The sequence below is a fragment of the Hippoglossus stenolepis genome, chromosome 11, assembly GCF_022539355.2.
Source record: "Hippoglossus stenolepis isolate QCI-W04-F060 chromosome 11, HSTE1.2, whole genome shotgun sequence".
Lineage (NCBI taxonomy): Eukaryota > Metazoa > Chordata > Actinopteri > Pleuronectiformes > Pleuronectidae > Hippoglossus > Hippoglossus stenolepis.
Genome location: NC_061493.1, coordinates 18,870,156 through 18,889,016, shown reverse-complemented (window position 1 = coordinate 18,889,016; position 18,861 = coordinate 18,870,156). Strand labels below are relative to the sequence as shown.

The 18,861-nt window shown below is 41.7% G+C and overlaps 4 protein-coding genes across 5 annotated transcripts; 2 read left to right on the top strand and 2 right to left on the bottom strand.

The window, feature by feature from the left end:
- Positions 1-1,391: 1,391 nt before the first annotated feature.
- Positions 1,392-3,487, top strand: LOC118118153 (anti-dorsalizing morphogenic protein). The gene is made up of 5 exons (XM_047342095.1): positions 1,392-1,686; positions 1,778-1,914; positions 2,011-2,133; positions 2,221-2,428; positions 3,081-3,487. Exons 1-5 carry the CDS (start codon positions 1,392-1,394, stop codon positions 3,485-3,487), a joined length of 1,170 nt encoding a protein of 389 aa, XP_047198051.1.
- A 287-nt stretch (positions 3,488-3,774) lies between these two features.
- Positions 3,775-7,929, bottom strand: LOC118117872 (excitatory amino acid transporter 1-like). The gene is given in 11 exon segments (XM_047342016.1): positions 3,775-4,480; positions 4,703-4,837; positions 5,169-5,363; positions 5,662-5,895; positions 6,001-6,175; positions 6,286-6,349; positions 6,351-6,471; positions 6,547-6,754; positions 7,171-7,308; positions 7,536-7,725; positions 7,901-7,929. Coding segments are annotated over 10 exon segments (1,587 nt in total). The 5' UTR covers positions 7,714-7,725; positions 7,901-7,929; the 3' UTR covers positions 3,775-4,341.
- A 1,679-nt stretch (positions 7,930-9,608) lies between these two features.
- cib3 (calcium and integrin binding family member 3) lies at positions 9,609-13,162 on the top strand. 2 transcript variants are annotated; one of them, XM_035170703.1, is made up of 6 exons: positions 9,609-9,659; positions 10,428-10,462; positions 10,820-10,931; positions 11,297-11,444; positions 12,854-13,049; positions 13,141-13,162. In XM_035170703.1, exons 1-6 carry the CDS (start codon positions 9,609-9,611, stop codon positions 13,160-13,162), a joined length of 564 nt encoding a protein of 187 aa, XP_035026594.1. The 2 variants fall into 2 exon arrangements, with proteins under 2 accessions (XP_035026594.1, XP_035026595.1); XM_035170704.1 differs by lacking the exons at positions 10,428-10,462; positions 10,820-10,931.
- A 442-nt stretch (positions 13,163-13,604) lies between these two features.
- LOC118117982 (ras-related protein Rab-8A) lies at positions 13,605-18,616 on the bottom strand. Its single transcript, XM_035170702.2, has 8 exons — positions 18,426-18,616; positions 17,840-17,900; positions 17,136-17,196; positions 16,952-17,029; positions 16,753-16,842; positions 16,581-16,646; positions 16,444-16,494; positions 13,605-16,298 (listed from the first exon to the last, which is right to left on the bottom strand). Exons 1-8 carry the CDS (start codon positions 18,547-18,549, stop codon positions 16,209-16,211), a joined length of 621 nt encoding a protein of 206 aa, XP_035026593.1. The 5' UTR covers positions 18,550-18,616; the 3' UTR covers positions 13,605-16,208.
- Between the last annotated feature and the right edge of the window lie 245 nt (positions 18,617-18,861).

Sequence of the window (18,861 nt, the reverse complement as noted above, 5' to 3'; positions counted from 1 at the left end):
GACAAAGATCAATGAAATCTGAAATAAATTTGAATAAGTATTGGGGATAAATGTTTAGATGAGCACACGAAACAACTTCTCAAACGTGCCTTTGAAACAACACACGTGCACGTGGCTAATGGCTCCTTATTTTGATATCAAAGTGTGAAACAACACTTTTCTGTGACAGTCACAGTTTGTTTCATCTCAAGAGACGTTTTATGGCTTGTTTGTAAGGTGCCGCGTAGGAAAAGAAAACTTTGATCTCTTAAATGTTTATTACGGTGGGGTACTTTTCTTCTCGGTCTCAATTTGTCTTCTGCTCGTGCGTAATTGTGCGTAAAGATCAAAGGGACCAAATGGCACAGTGTGCATTTTCCTCGTTGGGAACTGAACTAGAAATAACTGGATAAAGTTAAACCAAGTCCAAAGAGCAGCCTCCAGAAACGTGTTTTTTAAATCAGTATTAACACAATAAACCCTCTAACGTGGATTATACAGCATGGATATTTCTGTATCGAAATGGATATGATGGACAAATGCTCGATTCCAAATTTTCCGTGTGAAACCAATATCTATGTAAATATTTTGGGGGATTTTACACAGTAAACTACATTCAGAATGAAAAATATCAAATTGTTGTAAATGTTATAATGAGAATCGTCTGTTATGGGGAGAAAGGAAACAGGGGTGAAGCGATTTTACGCACAACGCCAGTTTGTGCCATGAAGGAGGTCGCTCCATTTGGATTTCTTGCAAAAAAAAAGAAAAGAAAATACAACTTAAGAATTGTGGTAATTATCCAGCTGTAAGTGAATAAGCAGTTATGTAAATCTTTCGACGTGTAGCCAGTGACACCAGCCTCTTTGTCGCAGTAATAGGTTTCGACCTAAAACACTGTGCCTATTATTCTAAATTAATGGATTCATTTAGGCGCAGTTAACCTCCCACGGTGCCCGCACTTCCTCAGGAGATCAGCTCTATGTTCAGTCTCTTCATAATATTTACAGTTTAAAGTTATATATCAGAGAAATATATATGTATATATTCCACAACGACACACTCACTGGTCTCACTGGTCTCACTGGTCTGTGCCAAAGGCTGGATTTAGTTTATTTGAGCCTTTATTGCCAGACGAGGAGACAATGGGCTTGAATGAAATCTACAGTGGGGGTCACACCTTGTTAGCGCTGCCATTAGTCTCCCTTTACATTCGCTGATTGGTGATTTACATTTGCGACCAAATAGCATCTTTACTGCTGTTTACCGAGGCTTCGGGGGCACTGGAGAGCGAACGGGGGCATTTGATATAAAAAGTGGAGCCTCCAGGATCCCGCAGTCACTCCAACTCCAAGTTGCTGGCTGGATGTTCCAGGACACCGGTGCGCCACCGACCGACTCACGCCTCAGAGATGCTCATGTTCGCGCTCAGCTTCGCCGCCCTGGTGTGCACGGTGGCCGCACGGCCTTCACTCAGCTACCTGGAGAATCACTTCACCGCCGAGAACGAGTCCGAGGGGGTTCGTTCAGCCGCCATCAAGAGGCTCCTGGAGGTTTTTGGGATGGAGGACCCCCCTGCTATCCATGGACACAAGCAGGCACCTCAGTACATGCTCGACCTGTACAACACCGTGGCCGATGTGGACGGTGTCACCAAGGACCCTTACCTTCTGGAGGGGAATACTGTGCGCAGCTTCTTTGATAAATGTAAGATCGAACATGCCTTTTTCAACTGGCTCCTGAAGAAGATGAGACATGATGGGAGGTTTGGTTTCTAATGATTTCCTTTTCCTTGCAGTGCGAAGTGAGCAGGTGGAGTTCAGGTTCAATTTGTCCACGGTGGCGAGGAGCGAGAAGATTCTAACTGCAGAGCTGCATCTCTTCAAGCTGCGACCTCAGGCATCAGTCACCTTCAACAGACACCACTTCTGCCAAGTATGTGACATGAAGAAATCACTAAAGAACAATCAGTGATGCTTCTCTCTCTGGGATGTGTCTAATGTTTGGCTCCTTTCATTCTGTTTCCTCCAGGTCAGTGTTTATCAACTGCTTGACAACAGCAAGACCAACCACACACAGGGGAGGAAGCTGCTGTCCTCTCGACTCATCCCAGTCCACTCCACTGGTTGGGAGGTTTTCACCATCACACAAGCTGTAAGTAGCCTCTTCTCTGCAAACACTGAACCCGTGTGAAGAATATTTTTGGGATTTGAACTGACCGACGTGCTCTTCCTCCTGAAGGTTCGCTCCTGGATGGTGGATGAAGGCAGCAACCTGGGCCTCCATGTGGTGGTTCAGACCCTGGGAGGAAGCCAGATGGACATGAAACTGATCCGCTTCGCTTCAGGACGCAGCCACCACCAGAGCAAGCAGCCCATGCTGGTTCTCTTCACTGATGACGGACGTCGCTCTGCTACTATTGAGCATGCAGGTGAGTTTCTTTGGTCAGGTTACATCCAGTGTTGGTAAAAAAAATATACAGCTCAGGCATTTCTGGGGTCTTACTGCTGATGAGCAGGGGTGTAGAGAAGAATTTTGAAGCCCAGATGGAGCTCTGGCCCCCACCGCCCCCCCCATTCTTATCTAATCACACTTACTTGATCTGTGGTAATTTCTGAGTCTACATCAACAATGCAAACAAACCTTTGTGCATTTTAAACCGGACAAATTACTTATTTCTGCACTCAGTCACCTTCTTTCAAAGTTTAGAAACAATTTACTTTGTCATATTCTTACTAAATATATATATTTTACAAATTATTTTAGATTTCAATTACTTGAATACGAGCAATATGTGTGTCGTTTGGTTTATTGTAGAATTGATAACAAGTAAGCATTTTAAACACATAGGATTTATTAGTGCTATTCCATTCAGATTTGTTTCAATTACATTTAAATTTCTCGTGTTAAGTTCTAACTGTGTGATCCAAAGGGATGAACATCTTCCATGCGTGTGAACATTAAAAAATTAAGCTAATATTTTTTTAAGACGCAAAAACTTTAACTTACTCTTCATAGCTTAACTTTGCACGTACAGAACCTAAGCGTGATGTCTAACATAAAGTTTTCCTTTCCTCCAAAAGATTCAAATGATACCCCAGTGACCCCCAGCCTGCCCCACGCCCCCATGACAGGCCCGCCCTCCCGCAGCGCTCGCTCCCTGGACTACAGCGAGGAGGAGGGTCTGTCCACGTCCTGCCAACGCCAGCCGCTCTACGTGGACTTCGAGGAGATCGGCTGGTCGGGCTGGATCGTCTCTCCCAGGGGTTACAACGCGTACCACTGCAAAGGCTCCTGCCCGTTCCCCCTGGGTCAGAACATGAGGCCAACCAACCACGCCACCGTTCAGTCCATCATCAACGCCCTGAAGCTGATGAAGGGCATCGATACGCCGTGCTGTGTGCCGGACAAGCTCTTCTCCATCAACCTGCTCTACTTCGACGATGACGAGAATGTGGTGCTGAAACAGTACAACGACATGGTGGCGGGCAGCTGTGGCTGTCACTGACATCCGCCAGTCAAACGACGGCACATGTATTCTTAGAAAACACAATGTAAGTCGAGTTTGGGGACGTTGAGACCTACTGCCCTTTAAAACTCAACTGATCCCAATGAGTAATGTGCCCTGTCCCACATGTGACTTTGTAATATATGTAAATATCCATAAATTATAATATATGGCAGTGATGGAAGTGACATCCTGTGAAAGATGTAAATGTGTATATTTTATGTTCTCTGGTGTGAATGATTATACAGTCAGAATAAATGGTGCAAAGAAAAAAGAATACGGTGTGATTTTATTCGGCGTGAAATCGTACAGTTGAACAGAGAAACCAAGCGACACAACTATTTCCTGTACACCATGGTCCACTCTGCAATTTGTATGATCACAAGAAATCGTTAAACTGAGTTTTAAACACGCATTTGATCACAAAAAAGGTTCCATTTCAAACAGAATCATTTAAAAATCAAAAGGATCATAATGACTTGAAGGGGATATACTGATATGTGTGTGTTCCATCAAACAATGAACACAGATTTACACCTGCAACCTTTTCTAAATGTGACATTTTGTCAAAAATAACACCTCGCGATAGAGTTTTTAGGAATGTTGTCAGATTGAACACTGTTTTCACTTCTTTTAAATTTATCTGTGCAACATTAATGCATGAAAATGTTCCTGAAATAGATTTTTTTTTACTATTTACAGCAATGTTTCTAAGCGGAAAGCAGCTAAATAAGAAGTAGAATATGATAGTTGTTAATGTTGCTATCGTTGCCATATTTTCCTGAGCATTATTTGTGCCTAAATCAAAAAGCGTATTTGTTGCAGGAAGAACATTGAGCGAGTTTAACCGTTGGTCAGTCAAAGGGTTTCTCTGCCTCTCCCTCTACCGACCACTCCTCTGCGGGACCCTGCAGCTCATGTCTGGAGAGATGTTGCACGACTCCCACACCGAAACAGTCGCCCAGCACGTTGGCGGTCGTCCTCAAACGATCCCTGTCCACAGTCACACAGGACGTTTCCATGTTAGAGACTCGTTAGATTAGGAAGACATATGGGTTTCAGTAAAGGTGTAAACCCCCAAAAAATACTATGTAACTATATCTATAATGTACATAATACAACACTGGCAGGGTACTTTTCAGACTCTATATTTGTCGTGAGGTTGTTCTGTCATGTCCTGATCACACATGCACAGACACACACACACACACTCACAGCATCCAGTCAACTGTGATGATATAGGAAATGCCTTCAAGGGGCAGGCCAACTGATGACAGCACCATCGCCATGGTTACCATGCCGCCCTGTGGGATACCTGAGCCACCGATAGCGGCCACTGTCGAAGTTATACTGAAATTACACGAATAAGAAAAAACAATAATGATCAACTGCACACGACAGAGAATACATGTGAAAAAAACAAAATGGAAGACACATGGTTAAGTTAACCCACAAATATGAATGATTTCATATTAATGATTGATTATAGTTTAATTGCTCCGGTTTAATGATGAGGTAATAACAAACTAAATATTAATAAATATATCAATACTTCAAAATTAGATCCAGTATTATTTCCCTTTTCTACAGCACATATAAATGACTATTCAATTAGTTGTTTAAATGACTTTTTCAATGATAATTATAATTTCTGTAAATTGAAGTAAAAATGTGATCATACCTGACGATGATGATTTGACCCAGATTAAGTTCCATATTGTAAACCTGGGCTATGAATATGGCAGCGACAGCCTCATAGAGTGCTGTTCCATCCATGGTCATGACGGCACCTATAGGCATCATGAAGCGTGTCACCCGTTTGTCCATTCTCAGATTATTCTCCAGACAGTTGAGGCTAATGGGTAGGGTCACAGAACTGTGGGGGGGAAAAAATAAACAATTATATAATATACAGAACAATAAAACTTTAATGGTGATCACATCATTTTTTCAAAATTCAGCAGCCTCTTATGTTTGGTATTGATTCAAATCAGATAAAACTAATTTTCAATCCATTTTTATAGCATCAAATTAAACTTGGACAAACATCAGAAGTTGTAGTTATGACCTTATAAGACAATTTGGCTTCACTTTCGGGGAGATTAGTCCATCTTTATCTTTATATCTTTCTCTGGTAATAACATGGAGCTGTTAATCCTGGAAGTGCATCTCACCTGGATGACGTCCCAAAGGCGGTGGTGAGAGCCTCCAGGAGACCAGCCATGAATTTGAAGGGATTTTTGCGTGCGCAAATGAAATAGATGAGCGGCAGGGTGAACAAGCTGTGGATGACCAGGCCAGTGGTCACAGTGAGAGTATACATGCCAACCTGTTGTCCTACAACACCGACGTCCTTCAGCTTCAAAATCTGTCCTGCAACCAAGAAGAAGATTCCTACCGGGGAATACCTGCGGGAGAGAGGTGAGATGCAGAAAATCTGATGTAGTGATGAGAAACGACTGTAGAGGGCGACTGTAAGGCAGCTTGATACCGTATCCTCATATTTTACTCACCAGATGAATACACCAATCAGATGCATGATGGCTTTACTGAGGCAGTCAAAGAAGTCCTTCAGAGGTTTCGCCTCATCCCCCATTTTGGCCAGGACGAGGCCAAAGGCGATGCAGAAGACCACTAAGCCCAGAATGTTGACCCCGTCGATGGTGCCTGGCATCGGTGTTGTGTTATCTAAAGTCAAATCAAGTAACATTGATACATAACATGATAATAACCAGTTAAAACATTAGGTTCAACTTACAAAGAAAGGAAAAAAGTGAAAGTGGTTTTGCGGAGCTTACTTCTTTCAGTCATGTTGACATCGAGAGTTTCCTTTTCAGAATAAATTGTTTTATACTGAATAAAAGACAAGAAAATCCTCATTAGTGACGAGTAAAGAAAAAAGAGCGAGGAAAAAAAACACCAGCATCACTGCAGAGCTCACCCTTCTGAAACAAGCCTCCACCAGATTTGGAGGAAACATATCTCTGCAAACCAAAACAAGGGTAACAAATCAAAGATTAACAAGGATTAGATATTTGACAAAGCTTTTTGATGCCCACCTGATCAGATCCAGAAAGGCATCCACTGTCTGCATGGTGTCCGATGGACCACCAGGGGACACTGAGTTGGGCGTGGGGGATTTCCCTGGCTGGATGAGAACCACTAGGACGATGCCAGTGAACACAGCCAGGAAGGTGGTCGTCGCGTAATAAGAAAAAGCATAGAGCCCCATTTTCCCAGAGCACGTCTTGTCCACTGACGAAATGCCTGAAACAAAAAGACAAGTAAAACAACTGTGTAACTTCAGGTAAAATTATTACAAAGTGATAGTTCAATGTGTAACGTTCATATATCTAGAAAACCCCATGAAAATAAATGTATCCAACTTTTCAGTATTTTTGCCCTGTTTTATTATTTGGTTGTAGTTAGTTATATATTATTATATATAGTTATACAACACTATAATTATTGTTAGTATAATAATTTATTGTGTGGACTGATACTCGTTTAAAACCATATTGCCCCTCAGAGATAATAAGGATAATCCATTCATTCATCCATCCATTCATAGGTTTTATTTCGGGGGTTGGTGTTGTTGTGTTTTGGCCGCATTGCATTGAGCATATTTCTAATATTTAGAGACGGAGAAATGCTGAACTTTTGGTCCAATGTTGGGCTCTAACCTGTGATCAGACTGGAGATGATGAGAGGAAGCACCATCATCTGCAGCATTCTCAGCAGCAGGTCTCCAGGAAACAGGAGGTAGTAAATTTGCAGGTCCGTCATGTTAGCGGCACGTAGAGCAAAACCCAGGCCGATACCTTGAAGAGGGTAAAATGAACAGTGTTCATCATGTCAGGTGATGAAACAGCCACTTCAGTAATATTAGTAATATACAGTGAATATGAACAAGTGATGATTTCTGTTCATTATCATCCTGGTCTATAGCTAAATGAAAATACAATATTCATTCAACACTGAGATTAAAAGAAACTTAACAAAGAGAATTACGTTGAACTTCAACTGGCAATATTCAACACAGACTTACCCAGGACAATAGCAGCCATAGTGAGCAGAAGAAAAGCATTTCTGAAGACAAAACTTTTGACGTTACATTTACAGAGAGACAGCGAATTCAAACTCCAGGGCTCAGAGTTCACCAGACATGTGTCACTGTCTTGTCTAACTAAAGCGTCCTCGCTGCTCGGCTTACAGCAGAGACGCATCTCGCTCACAGACTGCGGACGAAAAGAGAGAGAGAGGAGTCTTCACAGGGTTTTACAAAAAAACATCCAGTGTTGTATAAATGTTAAAAAAGGAGAATATTAACAAAATCTAATGGAAGAAGATAGTAGAAGTAGAAGATAGTTTTCATTAGCTACTAAATCCAATAAAGAAATCCTTGATTCAAACCTTTGGAAGAGCTGTAAAGTTCCTGATGTTTCCCTCTCGCCACTTGTTTTAGTCTAAGTTTAAAACCAGTATTGTAACTTCTTCTAATTAACTATGTTCTGCTCCTCCCATCCCACAGGCTGTTAGTCTATTTGTCTTGCTACACAAATTTGACTCAGCGATCACTAAATGTAGCTCTGGATATTAGATGACAGAGAGAACACGAACTATCTCAAATTAATGGTGTGACTTTCTTTCACTTGGAAATGTGTCTGCAGTAATACGGAACAGTAAATATAACAATAATAACAGTATTTGTCGATGTCTGAATCCTGCAGCTCTGGAGTCAGAGATCCTTGCATAGGACATGTAGTAGAATAAATGGGGGGTAGAGAGACAGAGGGAGGGGGAGAGGGAAGTGCTCAGTGCATGATGGGAGTTCCCCCAGCTGTCTAGGCATATAGCAGCATAACTAAGGGATGGTTCAGGACTCACCTGATCCAGAATCAACTATAGGCTTTATCAAAAAGGAACGTTTTAAGTTTAACCTTAAATGTAGAGATGGTGCCTGCCTCCCAAACCCCGAGTGGGAGCTGGTTCCACAGGAGAACCTGGTAGCTGAAGGCTCCTGCTACCAGGTTCCACAGGAGAACCTGGTAGCTGAAGGCTCCTGCTACCATGTTCCACAGGAGAACCTGGTAGCTGAAGGCTCCTGCTACCATGTTCCACAGGAGAACCTGGTAGCTGAAGGCTCCACCTCCCATCCTGCTCTTACAGATTCTAGGAACCACCAGAGAGCCTGTGTTTTGGGATCTAAGTGATCTATTTGGACAATATTGTGATGTGAGCTCTTAATGAAGGGTCTTGATTATTAAGGTCTTGGAGCAGGATCTTGAATTCTATTCTAAATTTTACAGGGAGCCAATGCAGAGAAGCTTAGACAGGAGTAATATGCTGCAGCATTTTGGACCAACTGGAGGCTTTTCCCAGACTTACTGGGACATCCTGATAACAAAGAATTACAGTAATCCAGTCTACAGGGAACACATGCATGGACGAGCGTCTCAGCATCCTTCTGAGACAGGATGCTCCTAATTATCCTAATATTGTGCAGGTGGAAGAAAGCTGTCCTAGAGTCATTGTTAATATTAACAAATATGAATCTATCTGATAAGTACAACTTAAACCAGCCTGGTTCCTTTAATCCTCACATGATGTTCCAGCCTCTGGGACAGAAACTCGTGATCCCTGTTGTCAAATGCGCCACTAAGACCAAGTATAGACACAACTTACCATTCCCTGTTCTTGTTTCTAATCTCATCATAAATATATATCCAAGGATTAAGTTCTTTGCTATGAAACTAAACTTTTCTCTCATCAAAACTCCCTTTGCCCATTACAAAACCCTGTCTGTGAGGAGTGTAACCTGAGCGGTGACGGGGGCGTTGACCATAGAGTGGCACTAAAGGGGGTTGATACCACTTGGCATGATGCTGAACGACAGCCAGTGCTCATTGTGAAAGGGGCTGCGGTTCACAATGGAGAAAACGACGAAATGCTGCCATTATAATGGGGACCAAAGGGCCCGGTGGCAGCCCGACACCTGATCTCCTCTTTGGCCCGGGCTTCCTTTTGTCCCGGTATTTCATATCTGACAAATCCACAGGCCCGGAGGCAGATGATGTTGGAGCAGCAATGGAGCTGAGGCTCGTCGTCTGTGGGCTCAGACATGGGGAATAAACAGACCATCTTCACAGCACAGCAGCTCGACGCCTATCAGGTCTGTGTCCGTCATCCTCACTCGCTCTGGATACGACTCAGTGCAAACTACTGCAAACAGGGTTAAACACACAGAGGAGGGTTCGAGGCTGATTGGATTATTTAGAAGCAAATAGAAAATGAATTAGTGTGATGCATCCTTCAGGGAAACGTTGAACTAGGTCAACGCTTCTCTGATGCTGCTTGTTTATTCAATATTGTTTTTGTTACTCAACCAAACCATGAAGTTAACTAAGGTCTGACACAGTTAGTGACAGATGCATAAGCGTTAATCATCAGTTATTTTACATTTTGAATGATCTAATATTTTTGCACATCAGGTCATTGGTGTAAAGTAACTAATTTACTCCACTTAGTTACATTACTATGCATAAGTACAATTTGAGGTACGTCATTTTTTGTCTTTCTTAACTCTACATTTCAACTACACTTAAGACATGAGAAATACAAAATTATGTATATGATCAACTCAGAAAAATAAAGTAGTTAAAATTAACTCTCTGATTTGCTTTATGAAATAATAATAATTAATCAATAAGTCAAAATGTGCAGTATTACTCCAGATACTGACCCCAGGTTGTATTTTGTACCAAACAAGTGTGTGTTTTAAAGTACTAATTTCACATGTATGTCTCCCATAGAGTATTTCTACGATCTGAATATGTCTTCCTCCGCTGCATCAAGCAGATAATGAAGCACAAACAAACAAACTTCTACATCCTCACCTTCTTTGCCCTTTCCTGTTTTCCTGTCTCGTTTGTCTTTGCAGGACTGTACTTACTTCACGAGAAAGGAAATCCTCAGGTGAGCAGACAACTCCAGTGTTTTCTCGCTCGTATCAGAAAAAAGCTCGGTCATATTCACTGTGACACACCTGACACAGCTGAATTTTGTTCTGCACAGTACTGCACTGTAACTCTAAACTACTGTATCGGCAGCCCTGTGCTACTGTGGGGCAGGTGACCACTGAGATCACATGGGATTTCAAATCTTGCTATTGGAGAACTCTTTCGGAACTTTACCATAGCAACATGTTTTAATGCCGTGAGCTGAATAGGACTTTTTTTGAATTATTCTTTCTAAACCCTAATTGCACCTGTAGAATACACAAGGTTTCATGTAATTCAATGTTGAAAGGACATTTCTTTAAACCTTTCCCAGACTCTTCTACCGTTATCGGGATCTGGCACCGCAGCTCGTTCCCCTTGACTACACCAGCCAGCCAGATGTGAAGTTACCATATGAGCTGATTGGGAGCATGCCAGAGCTGAAGGTAGACCCACTGGTCCGCGCACACCCTGCAGACCCGCGCTCCCCCTGTGTGCCCAATCCATAATTAATGGCCAACTAATCGACAGAATTCTATGAGAGGTTATATGTTACCCGACTCCTTTAAACTTGAAGAAAGCAGGTGGGTCCCCGAGGACACACTCTGTGGGAATGGGTCAATTATATGCTTCTTTACGCGCTGAGATAAAAGGTACAGAGGTGTGTTAACACGCGGGTCACTGACATGTGCTGAGGAAGGGAGGGGGCTGTCGAGATCCTGCTTTCCCTCACAGACTTTCACTTTTTCCAAAACTGTGACCATTTTTTTAAGTTTTGGAGACGTAATAACTTGGTGTTCCCTGCGTCCAGGACAACCCGTTCCGTCAGAGGATCGCCGAGGCTTTCTCTGAGGACGGAGAGGGGAACATGACGCTGGAAGACTTTTTGGACATGTTTTCAGTCCTGAGTGAGATGGCTCCACGTGACCTCAAGGCCTACTACGCCTTCAAGATTTATGGTAAAATATCAGGAAAAAATGATTTAATCACAAGAAAGTCCCCATTGCAGAGGTGTAGACTGGCTTTACTTCACTTTTAACACCATATAGACTGTATTTATACAGATGGACGACACATCCTCCCTGAAATGAAGCCAAAATATGCCAGATATGAACGCTGAGTGCATTTAAATTTTTGGGGGAACTATCCCTTTAAGACGATGTGAATTTACATTGTACTTGACAAATTCAAACAGAAAAGTAATAAGTTCAAATAATGAATATATGGTACAAGTAATTAAAAAGTGTCCTGATGTAAAACAGGCCCCACTTGAACGCAACCTAACCCCTCAATCCCTGGAACTAATGTTAACTATGAACCACTGTTTTTCTGGGTTTAACAATATGAAACATGTGAATCATGCATTTTAATATGATGCAATGACAACAGAGGGTGCACAGTGAAGAGTTATGGAGCTGTAAGCATGACGGGTGGTGCATGGGTTGTTATAAATGATTAACCAGCCCATTATGGAGGCAAAGCGCTTGTCAAAGCCCCCTTCCTAATTAACAAACGATGACAGATGAAGAAGTTACATTCACATTGTCATGGTCATGGATCAAGGAAAGTTTGCATCCATTATTCAGACCCACAGAGGAGAGAAATCAAGGAAGGTGACACACTGTACAAGCACAGTTGCATCACCATGAAGATGCATGAGCTCAGAAAAGCCAAATGCCAAATGAAACAGTGGGAAAGTATAAAGCCTAAAAAAACATGTTTACTCAAGATCTTAACAGTCAAATTTGTTCCCAAATATCAGCAACAATAGTTACATAAACAGTTATTAAATCCAGCGAGTTTATGTTTGTTTATCAGCAAGATTATGAGAAAACGATTGAATGGAACAAAACTTGGTCAAAGGATGGGAGATGATCCAGGAAAGACTTTTCTTTCAGTTCCTGTAACATTGCGAGATCAGGCGCTTTTTTGACATTTTCAAAGATTTCCCAGAGATCAACTCCTGGATCTTGATGAAAGAAATCAGGCGTATTTATGGGACTGATCCCCAAGAGGTTGTGAGATTTTAGTTTAATGAGAACTAGAGTGGCCTAATTTATGGCTAATTTATTTCATCAAGAGGTAATACGTTCCTATGTGTGATGGATGTCTCACTGTAGCTATTTATTCTTTTCATAATAAATTATTCTGTCATATTCCTTCTTGATTAATAGCTTGGCCCAAAAATGTCAGAAACTTGTAAAAAAAATCACAATATCCCAAAGCCCAAGTTGATAAAAAGGATATTAGATCAACAGTCTTGAGAAATCCAACAAATCTGACTGATTATCTGAGTCAGAGACTTTTTTTTTTCTCCTGTCATTGATTAATCAACTGATCATTTCTCTGTATATCTAACTTCTCCAAGACTTCAACAATGACGACTTTATCTGCAAGTCAGACCTGGAGAAGACCGTGAACAAACTGACCCGCAACGAGCTGACGGAGGACGAGGTGAGGATGGTGTGTGAGAAGGTGATCGACGAGGCCGACCTGGACAACGACGGACGTCTGTCGCTGGAGGACTTCCAGCACATGATTGCTAGAGCCCCGGACTTCCTCAGGTAATCCACCGTCAACCATGCACCACAGGATACAATGTGCTTTTAGCTTTTAACTTTGTTTAAATCTGAATTCTCTCATTTCTGTCCGCAGCACCTTCCACATAAGGATATAAGGAAATGAGGACATTTCTTATGCATCTTGTTTTTAGTTGTTTGTATATTTTGTACAAACATTTGAAACAAAAAAAACCTCAGACTTTTTACATTTCACAACCAGAGCAAGTACTATGACTCATCTTATCTCTAATCTTATCATCACTGTTAACATTTGGGATTTTGTACAAAGTCTACATCTTTTATTTTTGAAGCTGCAGAAATAACACCAGTCATGGTGTGACGGTACGACTGTCATCGGGTTGGAGCATCGGCCAATCCATCATCATGAGGCTCATGAATTATGATCAACAGTAGATTTGTCTTTCAAAGACACCAGAGCATAAAAGAAACATGTCAGAATCTTACCCCTGGATTCACCGGACCAATAATGAGAGCTGTCGAGCTTCAACTGACCGTGTCCATTCCTCCGAGTCAATAAAGAAACCAAAACAAGGATGCTGAGCTTTATAATCTTATTTTATTAAATCAAAATTACACATATATCTACAAACAGTAGATATATTTTCATATGTGTTTAGAAAGTACAGTACAATTTAAGTAGATCTCTTTTTCAATGTGATATTTACAATGTTCCTTTCACATTTCTCTTTTCTAAAATGTTTTGTATTACTCTCCCTGTGTACTTCACAATGAATGGAATGAAAATACGGCTGTAAAAACGGATTTGTACGGTATATTACGACAGGTGATGGGAGTAATTGAGAAAGAGGATATGATTTAAAAACAAAAAAAATCAAAAAAAGAAGGGAGGTATAATTTCGGCTGCAAAGCGACACAGCTCGAGTGCCACGAAAGCTCCCTATGTTTCTGTGGGTGACTTAAAGCTACAGTATCACTCAAGTGAGAAAACAGCACTATGCCTACATTTCAACGTGCAGATTGTTCCTACTTAACCACTCGAGGTGAATTTCTCTCGCATCGATGTCGCAACGCAGGTTTTATACAAACAGAGCATGTGTCCTGCTTTCTTTTTTTTTTGGCTCAGTGATTTAAACAAAAACAAAAAAAAACAGCCACACATTCATCGTTACACGTCTACGTATATGTCTGAAAATTACGTCACACACATATGCACAGGTCCAAGACTCACGATGCATAGCTCACCTACAACAGGACTGAGTAATGGCGGTTAAGACAAATGGTCGCGAGGTCCCAAAATTATTTGATATTACAAAAAAAGAAAAAGAAAAGGGTGCAGGCAAGGAAAAGACAGCCCCCCCCCATCCCCATTGGTGTTTGTGCATACAGGAGCTGGATTTAGACACAAGTTAGCAGGAAACACAAGGAACAACGGAAACAGACTCAATGTTAAACAGGAGCTGAGGGAACACGTTTGCATCACACAGGTTCTAGTTTACTGTGGCTCGTGGTGGTTATAAAATACTGGTTTCAATTTGAGTGGGGGTGGTGTGATGCATTCTGTGCCTCTGGTGCCACCTAGCTGTTTAACTCAGGGGCCACAACAAGACAACAGCACAGAAACATGTACAATAACACTAGTGGGACCACCTTTAACTCATCACTTTTAAACTAGTTTGGCAGGACAGTAGCATAGAAAGAGAGGCTCACAGATTCTCTTATATAAGTATATATAACTGCTGGAGTAGGATTTTCAGTGAACTTCTACCAGGAGAGTGGATCAAACCGCAAAGGGGATAAAGTCGGTTATAAGTAGGTGCATTTAAATTTCAGACTTATCACGATTTTTTGTTACCGAGACTGCTCAGATCAAAATATCTTTTTCTACAAGGTAATTGTATTGCTGTACTGCAAACTATCACTCGGCACAGACTACACACAACACACGAGTTACTGGTAAAGTGCAAGGAGGAGAGCTGCTTGGATCGCAGGATTGGGGGGGGAAGGGGTTTACAGCGTGAAACCTCAAGAGTGAATATATTTGCTGATCGAAATAAGCAGAGACGTCATTTAGCTTGAGAGCGAGTTAGAGCTGCGACAAGACCTTCACGTGACTCTTTTTTTAAGAGTGCAAATAATTAGATACATTTCAAATAACTGTTCGGATAATAGCTTAATGATCTAAATCTTAAATATCAAACATTTGCTGGTTCCACTTTCCCAAATTGTGAGGATTTGGAGCTTTTTTGGTAAATTTTCAATGTATTTAATGAACGTTTTTGAGGGTTTCGACAAGACATTTGAAGAAGTCACCTGTGGCTTAAGGGAACTTTCAGAGATATTTTTCACTATTTTGTAACCGAACCAATCAACTAATCAAGACAATAAGTGGTGAATTAATCAAACATTATAGTTTAAGACAGGATCTTGTAAAAGACCAAAATTAACTGTGGAGGATCAAACTATTCAGCAAGCGCCTCCAATCCAGTGTCAGCACATTTGCACTCAGATGTGTTTTAAAATCAAGTGACAGTTTATAGTCGCTTCAATTGACTGTCAAGGACTGTGTGCAATAGTAAGAGCAGGAGATATAAAGCCTTTCAAACCAATTCCTCTATGATCCTTGACTGTTTGTTTGATTCTCAACTGCTGAAATGAATAGAAGGTTTGTGCAGCTCTGTTTCACTGGAGTTCAAGCCGATCGGTCTCCGGGTGAGATTTATCACATAAAAAAGGGGAAACCACTAATAAAAATAGATCTAAATGTCACATTTGTATTTATAATCCCTAAACCTTGACAAAATTATATGATTTTTCTTTCTCGGTTGTGCTACCAGCTGTATGAAATGTAGAAGAGGCTAATACAAGAAGTAAGAACGCGTCTTTTTTTGGTGACGTGGAACATCTGGGCAACGCTCCAGGTCAAGTCCTCCACCAGTCGAGCGGTTTGACTCGTGAAGACAACAGATCTCCTTTTAAATGGAAGAGATGCACCACTGGAAGCTTTCAGAAGAGGAAGAGAGGAGAGGAAGTCTTCCACTCACTCGGAGTAAGATGGTTTGTGTGGACTGGGAGGACAGGCCATGGTTGGGTAGAAGGGGGGAATGGGGAGAAAGTGCTATAAGCAAAGCACAGTCCATTTATGTCCAGCCAGTTGGCAGCCACTGTCGAAGGCCTCGGTCCTCAGAGTAGGCTACAGCGGAAGAAGCTGGTCTTTTTCTGAGGCTCGGAGATCTTAACTCCGTGACTGCTCCCCTGCGCCGCATTTCCCTCCTGCAGCAGAATAACAGAGACGTCACCTCTCTGTGTCAAGTAGAGCTGTGCATTTCAAGTGGCTGGTTTTGGAAACTTTATGTTCGCCATTTTCTCACATTTTTTTGCAAATACTACACCAAATGATCAAAAAAGTTTATCTTACCAATTTTGTGTCCATTTTCGATTTGATGTCTCGGGCAAGTGTCAAAAACGCCTGAAAACCAGAACAGATATATCGTCACATTTGTGCATCTATTCAACATGTTGTCAAACAAAAGAAAACAGACTATAACTACTTACGTTTTCCACGTTGATGTTGGCCTTTGCACTTGTCTCCATGAACTTGATTCCAAATTCTAATGCAAGCTGAAAGACAAACGGAGGAAATTACGATACAAATCTTTTTTTAAAGTTATACCAGTAACTACAATCTAATACAACCCTCTGATAATGTAATACTTTGAATTCTCACATTCTCCCCCCTGTCCTTGGACACCTGCCGCTTGTCGTTGATGTCACATTTGTTGCCGAGGACCATCTTTTCAACATCAGAGGATGCATGCTTGAATTAAAGAAATAAAAACATCACTTAACATGTTAAAAATCTGATATTTAGAAGAGGTAAGAGGTAGAAAGCACATAAACAAGGTTATATTTGATCTAGTAAATACCTCCTCTATGTTTCTTATCCAGTTCTTGATGTTTTCAAACGACTTCTCGTTGGTGATGTCATAGACGAGCATGATGCCCTGTAAAGAAAAGTGTCGAGATTGAAAGTGCTCGAGAAGCTGTGGCTTCCTTTTTGAAAAGGTGGATTTATGTTACGTTTGTGTGTCGGTCCACGAAGTTACCCACCATAGCTCCTCTGTAGTAGGCAGTTGTGATTGTTCGGAAGCGCTCCTGGCCGGCCGTATCCCTGGAAATCACCAGAATGGCAACGATAAATATGCAATACTTTAAAAAGGTCAATGTCAGCAAAGATCCCGGGGGCGGGGGAAGTTTCTTTGCATTTTGCTCGGCCGGCAAGCAGAACATCAACTTTTCAGGGGAAGTTGTTTTATTCTTGGAAATATTGAGAGTGGCTGTGAGAAATGTCCGAGTCAGTTGTTGCGACATTCTCCAGAACTTTTCCTGCCAGCGGCCCACAAGTAAAAATGTCTGGGTAACAAATCCGATCGAGCCCATGTGAGAATACAGCAAGAAAATAACCTCCTGCTTTGTTTCTTCGTATGTGAAAGAGAAAGTTCAGAGAATGGCCAGACATTTTCTGAAGTTCGTGCCCGACAGCGGCTTCACTGAGGCCATTTCTCAACAGAGTGTCATAGCAGATACTAGATATGGACTTTTGGCACATCAGAGGTTGAATACATTTGAATCTATGGACCATAAACCTGTGATTTACCACTGAGGACAGACACTACACATACAGAGTGATAGAAATATGAAAATGTTAATAGTGCCTTTGACTTTTAAAAGGCAGAAGAATCATATTCCCAGTCTTTTGAGGACCGTCACTTTGAGAGAAGAACACCGACACAACACATTCATCTCAAACTCACCATATCTGCAACTTTATCTTCTTGCCGTCCAGCTCTATCGTCCTGATCTTGAAATCAATGCCTGGAGGGATAAAGGAGGATCGGACATGTCATTCATACCGTTAGCTCGTTAGCATCTGGCTCCGACACAACAAAACGACACTTATCTACTGGGAATGAACTGAACTGGGAGCTCAGGGGGTTTATTACCGCAGTAATGTGGGTATAAAATGATAAGGGTGTTTTTATAATGCTTAAATTACAGAGTTACAGCGGGATATGTAACAGGCTTTCCGGTGTGTGCCAGGATGTAGACGGGGCCTAAGAGCTGACGTCAGTGTTAGCTGTTAGCTTAGGAGCACCCGGCATGAAAATATAATAAAACACACACATCCCTGCTTTTACATTTACCTCACACCGAACACACAGACAACACTACACACACTATTACCCACTTTATCGTGTTCTTAACATCTCACTCAACACGAATAAGGGCGTCTTTATCAACCGAACGACAAAGAGAAACTACTGCATCCTAGCAAGCGCTCCAGCAAGTAGACGGAGCCGCGGTCAGTGTAAACACACAGGGACACAGGCGCAGTCTCACCTATGGTCGAGATGAACGTGGAGTTGAAGGCGTCCTCTGAAAACCGGAACAGGACGCAGGTCTTCCCGACACCGGAGTCACCGATTAGCAGTAATTTGAACAAATAATCGTACGTCTTCGCCATACTTGATGTTAGTGCGGAAATCCCGCCCGGCGCGGCAGCGATGAAGTGAAACGGAAAGGACGCCCCCTGCTGGCGCGGAATTCACCTGCAGTTTATCTCTGACCAGCTCAGAGTTCAGTCACCGACTACAGTAAACTACTCTTAACTACAGTAAACTACTCTTAACTACAGTAAACTACTCTAAACTACTGAAAACTACTGTAAACTACTCTAAACTACTGAAAACTATAGTAAACTACTTTAAACTACTCTAAACTACTAAAAAGTACTGTAAAGTACTGTAAACTACAGCAAATTACTATAAACTAATGC

Coding starts and splice junctions, on each gene's coding strand:
- cib3 (XM_035170703.1), top strand. CDS start 9,609: ATGGGGAATAAACAGACCATCTTCACAGCACAGCAGCTCGACGCCTAT. Junction 11,445..12,853: donor CTACGCCTTCAAGATTTATG/GTAAAATATCAG, acceptor AACTTCTCCAAG/ACTTCAACAATGACGACTTT. Junction 13,050..13,140: donor AGAGCCCCGGACTTCCTCAG/GTAATCCACCGT, acceptor TTCTGTCCGCAG/CACCTTCCACATAAGGATAT.
- LOC118118153 (XM_047342095.1), top strand. CDS start 1,392: ATGCTCATGTTCGCGCTCAGCTTCGCCGCCCTGGTGTGCACGGTGGCC. Junction 1,915..2,010: donor ACAGACACCACTTCTGCCAA/GTATGTGACATG, acceptor TGTTTCCTCCAG/GTCAGTGTTTATCAACTGCT. Junction 2,429..3,080: donor AGGTGAGTTTCTTTGGTCAG/GTTACATCCAGT, acceptor ATGATACCCCAG/TGACCCCCAGCCTGCCCCAC.
- LOC118117982 (XM_035170702.2), bottom strand. CDS start 18,549: ATGGCGAAGACGTACGATTATTTGTTCAAATTACTGCTAATCGGTGAC. Junction 17,901..18,425: donor CACGTTCATCTCGACCATAG/GTGAGACTGCGC, acceptor TTATCCCTCCAG/GCATTGATTTCAAGATCAGG. Junction 17,197..17,839: donor AAGATAAAGTTGCAGATATG/GTGAGTTTGAGA, acceptor GGTGATTTCCAG/GGATACGGCCGGCCAGGAGC.